This window comes from Sciurus carolinensis, chromosome 3 (assembly GCF_902686445.1).
Source record: "Sciurus carolinensis chromosome 3, mSciCar1.2, whole genome shotgun sequence".
In the NCBI taxonomy this organism is placed as follows: Eukaryota; Metazoa; Chordata; class Mammalia; order Rodentia; family Sciuridae; genus Sciurus; species Sciurus carolinensis.
In genome coordinates, this window is record NC_062215.1 from 61,538,551 (window position 1) to 61,551,433 (window position 12,883).

The following is a 12,883-nucleotide window of genomic DNA, read 5'->3' on the forward strand; positions in this document are numbered from 1 at the left end:
AAAGCATGTTCTTCCATTTTGTGAGCCTTCCACTCAGATTTAATGTTGAGAGAAGGTACCTAGTCTTATATTTCCTTTGTGTTTCCCAGGGTGTTTGAAGCAGTGTTCTCATGTTGGAGACGCCCCGTGTTAGATATAGTGATGGACTGAGTGGGTTGTAGCTGGACTTAGATGACCCAGCACACCCCCATACACTGAGCAAAAATTGCACCCACCCCTTGTTCAGATGTTCCTGGCATCCTATAACTTGCCCAAAGCCAGATTTATTGCTCCTGCTGTAAAGTGTATCTTCTCTAAGCCTCACTTAAAAGCTACCACTTGGCAGAAGATCAAGTTAGAAGTGCAGGATAGCAGGTGATGGTGAGGGTAGGAGGGGATGGGGAGGGCAGGGTGGAACAAATAATTGAAGCTCCGAGAGCTACCAGCTCAATATTTAACCTAACTGGTAATTTGCTGTGACAATTATGCCACGAATGGAACACTACTACTATGCAAGAATGTCGCTTTCTAATTAAGAGGGCTCTGCTTTTCCTAGTCACCGGCACTTTAATAACACACACAAAATGAGACTTGGCTCCCGGAGCTAAAGGTTCCATTAGGAGGCTTGTGTAGCATACGGCTGTGGTGTGCACGACGGCGGTGAGTGATGCTGGCCAGTTAAGCCTGCTAACACCTTCAATTCGCCCTCAGATGGAGACGGAGAGAGCGCCGGCGTTCAGGCCCTCACCACACGAACCCCATTTGACTGACAGGCATCTTCCCGGAAAGCTGGTGCGTGCCTCCACTGCAAATCGACACACTTTCCCACAGCACCTCTTTCAACCAGGAAGGCTCGGCATGGGTTTGATCCTTAAAGAGTAACTTTAATAAGGATTTCCACAAAAATAAAAGTCTACGGGAACAAATCTTCCTCTTAAAGGTGGAGAGCAAGACAGGAACAGGGACACAGACACATGCATGCACTCACATACCCCCTAACCCACTAACCAAATACTCTGGTATGAGACAAAAGAATATTATTAACATCACAGCTATAAAGAAGGAGGCTGCCATCTTCTAAATTGACTGCTAGATTCCTGAAATGTGGCTAAGCAAGACAATTTTTTTTTTTTTCTTAATTAGTGGTTCCTTTATGGAAGGTTTGCTGCCTAGCGAGAGCCCATTAGAAGACAGCTCATTTGCAGGGATCCACCTTATAAAGCTATTCAGATTTTAAACAGTGAAGGAGATTGGTGGTGGCGGTGGTGGGAGACTGGGTGTTATGGAAGCAGAAACGCTTCCACAGAAGTCAAGCTCAGCATTACAAGCCTGAGTGCCGAGGAGATCAGCTTTCCTAGGCAAAACTATAAGCCTTTAAAATTTTAGGCCAATAGAAATGACCTCTGTACCATGGCTGACTGAAGATATAAATAAACTTCAACATGAACAGCAGTGTCAATGGTGAGAGGAGATGAGAGTCCAATTGGGGCTTATTTTTAAAAAAGTCCCGGTTGTTCTGGATCCACTTCAGGGCAGGGTATTCATGAGCACAGAGCTGCTGCTCCCTGCTGTGAGCTCTCCTGCTGGAGCAGGCACTGGCCCCTTGGTTACCTAACCACTGAAAGGAAGCTGTACCACACACAAGTTAAATATAGGATGGGTTATCTACATTTTACAAGCACCAAGCACATTATCTGAAGAAGCTGTCATTTTTAATGACAGCACAAACTTCCAATTACCAAACTGGGTAATACACTAGGGAACAGGTACAATTTTATAAGAATGGCTCACCATTATTAAAAGTTTACCTGATCACTTTTGAATTATCGGATATAAATATTACAGGTGAGGCACTTGAGATTAAGTTTTTCACTGGACTATTTCAAGGCTGAAAACTAAAGTTGAATTTTCTTAAAAATTATACATCTTGAGATTTACCAACAGCCAAGAAGTAGGGGTGCAAGGTAATAGCCGTGAAGAGCCTGGTGAAGCTGAAAAGCTGTGACAATGGCCAGGTGTTTGGTTCAAAGTCTCAAATAATCCACAAGTTTGCTGGCAGTTCACAAGCTCTCATGACAAGCCCAATATGAGTTGGGGTCTGATGATAGGTAAAGCAAGGAGGGATCTCTTATGCCTCAGCTGGTCAAACATTACTTACACAGGGTACCAATTCTGGGGGCCTTCTTCCCAACTCCTATGGCCATAGCTTCCTCTGTGAGTGATGAATGTAGAGTGACTGTGATCAGGAGTAGCATGCATTCCTCCGGGTAGACAGTCAGCCCCTGACCTAAATGAAGGTTACAGTCTGTATGTCTCAACTCACCTGATTCTTTGTGCTGTCTTAGCTGATGACTCCAGTCTCCAGTGATCTCACCATCTACTGAATTTTAATTTCAGTGATATGACTACATAGCCCCAAGCCTTGCTCCAAATAGACCACAGTTCTGGGGAATAAGTATCTTGATTTAAAACCATCTAGAGGGGATTATAGCTCCATGATAGAGCACGTGCTTAGCATGCACAAGGTCCCAGGTTTAATCCCCAGCACAAAAGTAAATAAATACCTGGGTGCAATGGTGCATGCTATAATCCCAGTGACTCAGGAGGCTGAGGCAGGAAGATCACAAGTTCAAGGCCAGCCTCAGCAAAAACTTAGGGAAGCCCTAGATAACTTAGTGAGATCCTGTCTCATAAAAAAATAGAAAGGACTGGGGCTAGGGATGTGGCTCAGTGGTTAAGTGACCCTGGGTTCAATTTCCAACTAAAAATAAATAAATAAAATGTCTATCACAAACACGATTAAAAGATTTAAGGATTATTAACTAATAGCTTTAGAAGAAGAATCAGGTTGATTTACAAAGCAAGTCAAATGTGCTCCTGGGAGGTCATTTCTGCCATGCTGGCAGAAAACAAGGGTTTTGGCCTCTTGGTGGTCACCACCCACATCCTTTAGGTAGGTGTTGTGAAATCAGGGATGGCTCCAAAGCCTCCCTTCCCGCTCTCCCTCCATTAATCTACCTGCTTCTAAAGGGTCTGCTCAAATTACCTGCTAGCTCTCGATGGCACACAGGGTGAGACAAGTTATCATTGGACTAAGGCAAAAGAAAAACAATCAGAGAACCTAACAGGACAAGAAGCACAGGCATATATTTTCACAATGCCGTGAAGAACTGCTCGTGCCCATTCAAACCTGAGTTTATAACACTTTAAAAAGTAGAAGCATCTGGCAAGACTGATTCGGCTCCATAAATGTACACATCCATATAGCCAAATACCACTTAAAATGATGCAGATCTATTTTCATCAAAGAAGAACTCAATCCTACAGTGCTAGATGTTACAGAATGGTATAATCCCACTTCATTTTTCTGTTACACTGGGAATGAAACCCAGGGCCTCATGCGTACTAGGCAGGTGCTCTCCTATTTACCACATTTATATATGCACCGAAAAGTAGTTGAACAAGTGGTTATTGCTGGATGGTGGGATTATAGGTGTTTTTTTCCCTCAAGTTATTTTTCTAAAATAAATGTGGATTACTTGCATAAGAAATGATGATCCAGCTGGGTGTAGTTATGCACACCGGTAATCCCTATAGTTCTAAAATTTTTAGATGTTGATAGACCTTTATTTTATTCATTCATTTATGTGGTGCTGACAATCGAACCCAGTGCCTCACATGCTAGGCAAGTGCTCTACCACTGAGCCACAACCACAGCCCCCCGTAATCCCTATTTTAAAGAGGCTGAAGCCAGAGGACTGTTCAAGGTTAACCTCAACAACTCAGTGAGACCTTGTCTCAAAGTAAAAAATAAAAAGGACTGAGGATGTAGCTCAGTGGTAGAGTATCCCTGGATTTAATCCCGTTATATACACACAAGGGAAATAATCAATGCTCCAAATTGTCCCTTTATTTTTTTCTTTAATAAGCACTAATAATACTTAACATCAGCTTAATAATAAAATAAACTCACTGGGTTAAGAGTCCTCCCAACAAACAAAAATAAACCATCTAAACTGTTGTATTTTTTTTTTTTGAGAGAACAATTATTTCCAAAGATGTTTATAAAAGCCAGAATTCTCCCTACAGAGTAGATTATAAGACTAAGAGGTAGCAAGCAATGCAAAAAGGTGGAGGATTAAAAAACAACCAAACTCACTCTTTGAGACAAGGAAACAATCAATTTACTAGGGGACCAGGAGTGGCCTTCTAACAAGTGTAAAGAAGGAAAGAAGGCTGAGCAACCTGTTTCATTTTCTATAAATAAAGCCTTGGCAGGCATATTGCCAAAGAAGCACAAGTCAATATAAACCTTTATATACTAGGCTGCCAAACTTCACTTTCAGACAGTATATTAATTATGTAGTCAATAACCATGGGTTTCATTAGCGTATTAAATACCACGATCAATATTATTTATACTTTTTGAAGACAGGCCACTCAGGGAAAAAAAAAAAAAAAAAAGGTGGGGGAGGGGGGCAGTTTTGACCCTGCAGTTAAAAAAAAGTCAGAACAGCACACTAGAGATTAGTAAGGCTTTAATGGAAAGCATAAAACACTGAAAATATGGACAGATATCAGATTATTACCTTTTTATTTATTTTTTCTTCTTTCACAATGAAACTGAAAGGAATTCGAGAGCCATTTAAAATAAAGGCAAAATGGTTAGATTTTTTTCCCCTAATTGCTTAATGCTGATGTCACAGTGTATGCAAAATAAACATTGATCTCTAAGTGAAAGATGAGAAACAGAACAACATGAACGGCCTTTCGAGGTAAACTATATCCAAGAGAATTCTAAGAACTGTGGGCCAGAATCTACTTAGGCAACCCTCTGGGACCTAAATCTCTTAAAAGCAAAACAGTGGAGCCAATTTCTGAGGCTGCTCTGCTGGTGATCTGATTTTTTAGTAGGGAAATCTGTTAAACATCCTCCCTCCAGGGAGTATCCCCTCCCTCCCACTCCCCCTGGATTTCTAATTGCATCCATGTAGATACGCTAGTTTCCTTGCACTGGTTGAGGACAAAGTATGAACCCTGGGGTCCAGTGTCCCTGACACATGGGGTAGAGCTACTAGTCAGTCCCCCTCACTGGGCAGGAGGAATGCCAGGAATAGTAGATATAAAAGACTGGTTACTGGACTGAAAGCTAGATTACCATCTTCAACCCCCAATTTGTCAATCCCGAACAGTGCCGAAGACTATAATTTTCTAGTCAATGCTTGATCAGCAAGGTCAGAGAGAAAAGTGCTTCCTTAAATACTGGTGAGACCTCAGCCAGAGAATCAAGTGAAACCCAGTTCCTATCTTCTGAGACTAGAGAAGGGGAAGGAAAAATGCATCTCAATCAGTGGGCCTCAGAGGAAGCCATTCTGTCTGTTCTCAGCAATGGGAGTCATCCAGTCTAGGGTTGGCCACTTCCTCTTGAAAGAGGAGAGCTGAAGATGAAACAGACAGGGTGGCATCACTCTTGGGCTCCACAAAATCTCCATATGCTACATCTGCACAAATAAAAACCAGGACCACAGCTGCAGGCCAACTGCAACACTGCCTGGAGAAAGATGTGCAGCAAATGCCAAGCGGTGGGTTGCAGCAACTGGATAGATAATTAATATGATTAGGAACACACAGCGTAAGCATGCTCTTGCTGACTGAAAAGCCCAGTAGCATAATTACTGTTTTCTTACTGGCTCACTGTCTGTACACATTTCAAAGCCTGGTTGGTGTTAGACTGCTGTGTAAACATCAATAAAATCCCAAAGTGCCAGATCATCAGCATTCTTAGGCACAATGGCTTTTCTTTTTTGTGTTTTCATTCTTTTAAAGATGCATTTCAGGGTTGCAAACATTAGGAAGAATGATCTCCAGGCCTTGGACTAATCTCTGAGTTTGTAATGAGTTAACATCTCTCCCAAGTGAACATTTATTATGAAGGCTAATTAATTGCTTTCCAGTTATAAGAATGCTTTGCATTCAAAGGAAGTAGGATTCACATGCAAAGAATATACTGTTTATTAAAACAAAGTAAGGGAAACAAAAGGCTTTTCTCTTCAAAATTCTATTTAACATAGCTTTAATCAAGAAGTGAAACACACGAACACAAGAAATATGTACAGGTAGACAGTGTATGTTCACCAAGCAAATGCAACATTAATTGAAGTGAAAACTCCAGCAATGCTTTGTAGTTGCCTGGATGTCCCTAGGGGACAGCAAGTCAATGCTTATCAGCCATCCTCAGAAGAAACAATTTTGATTAATATCAGATCCATCTGACGCAGTCTATTAAATCTATTAAACCCTGAAGGAAGGATAGTCTTCAGATATAAAGATATGCCTTTGATTAATAATTCTACCCTACTGCCATTTCAAGCTTTAATGACGAGGTGGCACCTCCAGAGAGGCTCTGAATTCCAGGAAGACACACTGACTCAATGCCTGGGTTCCAAACCACCAATTCCTAGCTCCCTACCCCAGGAGGAACCCAAGTTGAAGGCGTCACCACTGGAGAAGCAAAACTTGAGTGACATAATTTAGTTCACTGTTTGCCGAGTTAGGGTCAATCACATGTAACATAATTGTTGCTTGAAGATAGTGAACTTTTAATAAAATCAACAAAAGCCTGAAGTCAGAGGGAGGGACTAGGGCTATGATACCTGCCGCTGACCCCTGGGTCTGACGGTTTACACTAAAGCCCTCTAAGCACTTTGTCCTTTGCCTGGGTCCCAAGAGGCGCTAGGCGGGGAAACTGCCAGTCCACCACAGAGGTGCATCTACACTGTTATGTGGGGGCGGGAAGAAATTTTAGCCGATTTCGAACTTCTGCCCAATCAGCACTGCTCTCCTACATCGCTGCGTTTCTCCTGATGTTCATGATCAGTCTTCTGCCATAGTCTCTGTAGTCCACAGGCTTCACATCCATCACGGTGGCCTTAATTCGAGACTCATCCTTTGAAATGGGAAAAGCAGTTTGTGAGTGATAGAAGCCCCGGCATGGCGCAGTGGTGATAACCCGCTTTGCTTCAGTGATTTCAACAAGGCCAGCAGGAGGAAACAGACACACTGATTCAGAGTTCAGTAATTCCCACAAAGAAAACACTGAGTGCTGGGACAGTGGCCAGATCCCTGCTTTGTGCAGGCCCTTTCCTTCCTATCCTCAGGCTCTCAACACACAGAGACCTCAGTCTAACTGAATGGACTTCGAGGAGCATCCCTAGTCTTTATTCTTTTTACAGAGGGGCGAATAGAAGCCCTGAGAGAATAAGTGACTTGTCCAAAGTCACTGTTTTGAAAGCTGATTTTCACCTCAAGAAAAGCTGAGCTGTTGTCAAAGAAAAAGCACATGTAACAGAGGAGGTGGCCCCGTCGCAGCTCTGATCAAGACAACCTCTCTGTACTTCACTTTCCTTGTCCACAGCAGGAGGGGACTTAGGTGCCCCTAAAAATCCCTCCTTAGCCTAATCCACTCCTTCACATCATAGCGCACTGTTATTTGACACCTATCTCATTTAATGCTTACAATAACAAACACATCTCACACAAAGTCGGAATATACAGAATGAGTTAAACCCTGCAGCTGGCAGACGTTGGTAGACTTCTCCCTTCTCATTTATACATTTATCTCCAGGGACTGAATGGTGCTGGTGCCTTTAGAGGCAGAACAGGGTGATGCCCAGAGGTTGCATGGTCCAGTCAGTGGCTCTCACACTTCCAAGTGCTCAGTAATTCTAAATATACTGATATTTACAAAAATGGTTAGGAGCAAAACTTGGAAGCCGAACAGTTCAGGCTGGAATCTCAGGTCTGTTGCTTGCTAGCATGAGACTTCCAGGTCAGAGACTCAATCTCAGCATGCCTGCATTTTTCACTGGCAAAATGGGGGCAACAGCAGCTCTGACACAGGGGGTACTATAAGGATCAAGTGAGATAATACATGTAAAGGATGTAGGACAATGACAGTGCTCAGTAAAAGCTGCTTATTATGCTACACAACCATAGCACATGGACAATTAAAGGAATTTTCAAGGTAATTTTAACTACATGTGGTCTTTGTTTCATATATTGATTAAACTCACAGAAGCTGTGAGTCTAGTATACACATCACCATTTTTTATCAGTACACAAACAAAAAAACGAACCAAACAAAAACCCAGGTTTTAATGGAAAAGGCCATTATAGCATTTCCCCGCCTAGGTGTTTAGATAAGACATTGAGCCTAGGTCTGTTTCAGCTGAAAATGGGGTCAGAGTGCCTCAATGCAAGGAAGATTCAAGTAATGAACACAGGGTACTCAGCACTGGGTCTGGTATTCAGTAGGCAACAGTCACTTCCCCCATGAACCCTCTTGTCTCTGGTGACCTTACTTACATTGTAGGTTTCGAGTTTGACCCTGATTCTGAATGTGAAAGATCGAAAGTTGGCATTCTGGAAAACTTCTTCAAATGCCTGCTCATTCTGTAAAAAAAAAACAAACATAAGAAACTACATATGGAAACTACTGGATTATTTGTATAAGACTCTGTGTGTGTGTGTGTGTGTGTGTGTGTGTGGTGCCAGGGACTAAACCCAGGCTCCTGCACATGCTAGGCAGGTGCTCTATCATTGAATTACATCCTTAGGCTTTTTATTTTTCAATAAAAAGTTTCCCAGACTGGTTTTAAATTTCCCATCCTCCTGCCTCACCCCACTAAGTAGCTGGGATTACAGGTATGTGCCACCACACCTTTTGAAGACATTGAGAAAATTATCATCCCCCTGGCTTGAAATTACCAAGAAATGACTTACAAGTGATGTTGCATCACATAAAATCATTTAAGTAGAATTTATTAAGAATTTTAACGCTCCAGAGTACCAGTCTCCCTCCTTAGTTCCATGACCTCCCCTCAAACAAATACTGAAGGACACCCAAGTTTCTTACATAAAATGGCATAGTATTTGCAAAGAACCTACACACATCCTCCCATACACTTTAAACCACCTCTAGATCACTTCTAATACCTGATACAATGTAAACACTATGTAAATAGTTTTATACTGCATTGTTCAGCAAATAATGACAAGAAAATATATGTGTTCAGATCAGATGAAATTTTTCTTTCGAAAAAATATTTTTGATCTCTGGTTGGTTGAATTTCAAATGCTGACTGTTATCAAATTCACAGAAGCAGAATGGTGGTTGCTAGGTGCTGGGTCCAGAAGTAGGTAATGGGGAGCTAGTGTTTAATGGGCACAGAGTTTAGTTTATAAGACGGAAATGTTCTGGAGATGAATGGTGATGATAGTATTCAACAATGTGAATACAGATAGTGCCAGTTAATTACATGTTTCAAAATGGTTATAATGGTAAATTTTACATTATGTATATTTTACCACATATGAAAAATTTAAAATACTCTTAGAAAACACATTTCTAAGACTTCAAATGTTTTTGATGGAATTAATGAGGCCAAGAACCTTCATTATGAATTAAGAATTGGGTGAGAAAGTTGGATGGTGGAGCACACCTGCAATCCCAGACACTCAGGAGACTGAGGCAGGTGGATCTCAAGTTCAAGGCCAGCCTGTGCAACTTAGCAGACACCCTGTCTCAAAATAAGAAATAAAAGGGCTGGGGATGTAACCCAGTGGTACAACACCCTGGGTTCAGTTCCCAGTACTATCAAAAAAAAAAAAAAAAAAAAAAAAAAAAAAAAAAAGAGAATCAGGTGGGAAAACAGTCAGAAAATGTAAGTTCAAGTTGTCATATATTTCTTTATTTCAGCCTCTGAATTGATAAATACTGATTTGGTGAGTACATATGAACAAGTAGAATGGGCAAAGGTCCAGGAATGTCTAAAAGCAGTCCTTTCTTGTTTGCATTCTTCAATACTACTTAAGTTTTTGTATTTGAAAAAAATTCTGATATGCAAAAATGCATAAAATAAACATAATAACTTTACATATAAAACTAACAGTTCCTATAAGAAAAGTAATTTGCAAGCCATAAGGAACATGAAAATGGTTTTATCATATGGACTTCTTTTTGTAAATGCTTTTTGACCAAAAAAAAAAAAAAAAAAAAAAGTCAATCTCTGGGTTTTCAACATGTAATAAAACAATGTATTAAACCTAAGAAAATTATACTAGCTGCCATTATTCTTCCAGATTAGGGAAAGCATGAATGCATATGACTTTCAGGTCAGAGACTCAATCTCAGCAAACCTGCATTTTTCGTTGGCAAAATGGGAGCAACATCAGTTCTTACATGGGGTACTTTAAGGATCAAGTGAGATAATACATGTAAAGGATGTAGGAAGTGTCAGATATTTTATCAAAACCCTACTTCAAAATAAAAAATAAACAGGGCTGGGATGTAGCTCAGCACCCCTGGGTTCAATCTTCATCAATCAATCAGGGGGGAAAAGAGGCTTTGTGTTACATGGACCCTGTGGAACACACTTGTAATCCCAGCAACTCAAGAGGCTGAGGCAGGAGGACTGCATGTTCCAGGACAGCCTGGGTAACTTAGTGAGACCCTGTTTCAGAAATAAAAAAGGCTGGGGGTATAGCTCAGTGGTAGAGCACTTGCCTAGCATACATGAGGTCATGGTTCCATCCCCAATACTACAAGGGAAAAAAAAAAGCCACTATGCTTCCTGAGGGAAGAGTTTCTATATGTCCTATTCACCAGCAGTAAAAATAGTCAAATATAATAAGCTCGTACAAAATCCTGAAAGGCTGACTGAAGCCTTAAAATCTGATATGAAAATAAAGGACCAGATGAAATACATAAAAGACACTATATCACACTTAAAAGTCAATTCCATTTTTGTTTTTGTTTTTTTTTTTTGCAGTGCAGGGGATTGAACCCAGGGCCTTGTACTTACGAGGGAAGCACTCTACCAACTGAGCTATATTCACAGTCCTCCAGTTATTTTTGTAAAAGAACTTGTTGCTTCTAGTAAAGCAAGAGAATAGATTTTATATAAAAATGCATAGAATAAACATAACTTTATATAAAGCTAATTGTAGCTTTATCATACACTTTTTTAAATTTTTACAGACAGCATTTTGATTCATTGTACACAAATGGGGTACAACTTTTCATTTCTATGGTTGTGCACAATGTAGATTCACACCTTTCACATAATCATACACATACATAGGGTAATAATGTCTGTCTCAGTCTATCCTTCCCCCACCCTCTCCCACCCTGTTTTCTTCTACACCATCCAAAGTTCCTCCATTCTTCTCTTGTCCCCACTGCCACCCTCCACCTTACGTATCATCATCCATTTATCAGAAAAACATTTGGCCTTTGGTATTTTTGGGTTTGGCTTATTTCTCTTAGCATCCATTTACCAGCAAATGACATAATTTTATTCTTCTTTATGATTCAGTAGAATTCCACTGTGTATAGATACCACAGTATCTTTATCCATTCAGCAATTGAAGGTCATCTAGGTTGGTTCCACAATCAAGCTATTGTGAATTGAGCAGCTATATCATAGACTTTTTGAAAAATATCACATGACCAAAAAAAAAAAAGTTGTTCCCAAGCCTTTCAACATGTACATTAAAAGAACTTGTGACTATTTTCAGAGATCTCATGGACAATTTAAAATAGAAGTGGGGACAGAATCAAATAGAACCAAGGACAGAAAGAAAAAAAGGAAAAAAAAAAAAAAAAAAAAAAAGCAAATTCTTTTTTTTCTTTGTGACCTTTATAAGTATTCCAATTTGGAGGAAATGTTATGGGGGTGGTGGGGAACACACATTTATAGATGGATACCGATTTTCATGGCCTAGAAAATACAGGTTTTATTGGTCTTCTATGTTATATGTGAGCAACTTACTTTCCTAAGTTTAGCATAATCAGTAATCTATTCTCTGCACTAAATAATCCTAATATGTAAGAATTCAAATTCATAAAAATAAAATGGGTAAAGTCATCTTATGAAAGAAAATCACCTCATAAGAATTGTATCTGATGATCTGAAATAGCAAGTACCTCACATGTGCATTTAAAAGAGAATTTGACTCTGGAAGGTATTTATTATATTAAAAAGGCACACCTAAACTTTGGGTTATTTTAGAAGAATACCATCCAAACTTGAGTGATCGAAAGCACACACTCTCTCTATGGAATAAACAGGTGTTTTATACTTAAAAGTGCTTTATTTTGCCAGGCCGAGTGGCACACGCCTGTAATCCCAATGATTTGGGAGGCTGGGACAGGAAGATGGCAAGTTCAAAGTCAGCCTCAGCAATTTAATGGGACCCTAAGCAACTTAGACTCTGCCTCAAAGTTAATAATAAAAAGGGCTGGGGATGTGGTTCAGTGGTTAAGTGCCTCTGCATTCAATCCCCAGTATCGCCCAAAAAATGTGCTTTATTTTTAAAGCTTTTTTTATATATCTTATTTCATTACCTCATTGTTATGCCCATTCAAAATGGGCAAAATTAGACAAAAATTAGATGTGATCACAAATAATTGTCAGACTAAGAAATGATATACAATACCCAAAAGAAGCACACCAAAAAATAATAGCAAAATAGTGCTCACTGTTATGAGAACTATTACAGCTGTAATAAAATACGCAGCTAACCTTCTCTTTTAATTCCCCAAGATAAGCAGTGTTTTGTCCGAGGATAGCTTCAGCAGACTCCTGGAAACAAGTCACCCACTGATTTTCTTGAAAATCTGCAATATTTGCCTAAAAAACATAACTCTATTATTTCAACAAAGAAGTAATAAAGACACAGTGAGAATGAGAGTAATTTTTTCCACTCATTAAAATAATTTCCAAGGGAAAAAAATATTACCATTACACACACATGTGGTTGTCAACTTAGGGTGATTTGACTTAACAAATTTTCACCTTATATGCAAAATCATAACCATTCAATAATTGTTTATCACATTCAG

At 39.9% G+C, this 12,883-nt stretch overlaps 1 protein-coding gene across 1 annotated transcript in view; it reads right to left on the reverse strand.

Moving 5' to 3' along the window:
• Nucleotides 1-5,973: 5,973 nt before the first annotated feature.
• Nucleotides 5,974-12,883, reverse strand: part of Rpa1 (replication protein A1) — a 47,650-nt gene continuing 40,740 nt past the window's right edge. The window contains exons 15-17 of the mRNA XM_047546993.1: nt 12,564-12,671; nt 8,344-8,430; nt 5,974-6,925 (exon numbers count right to left, since the gene is read on the reverse strand). Of these exons, the coding sequence (XP_047402949.1) occupies nt 6,821-6,925; nt 8,344-8,430; nt 12,564-12,671 (300 nt within the window). The 3' untranslated portion in view covers nt 5,974-6,820. The remainder of the gene's footprint in view (nt 6,926-8,343; nt 8,431-12,563; nt 12,672-12,883) is intronic.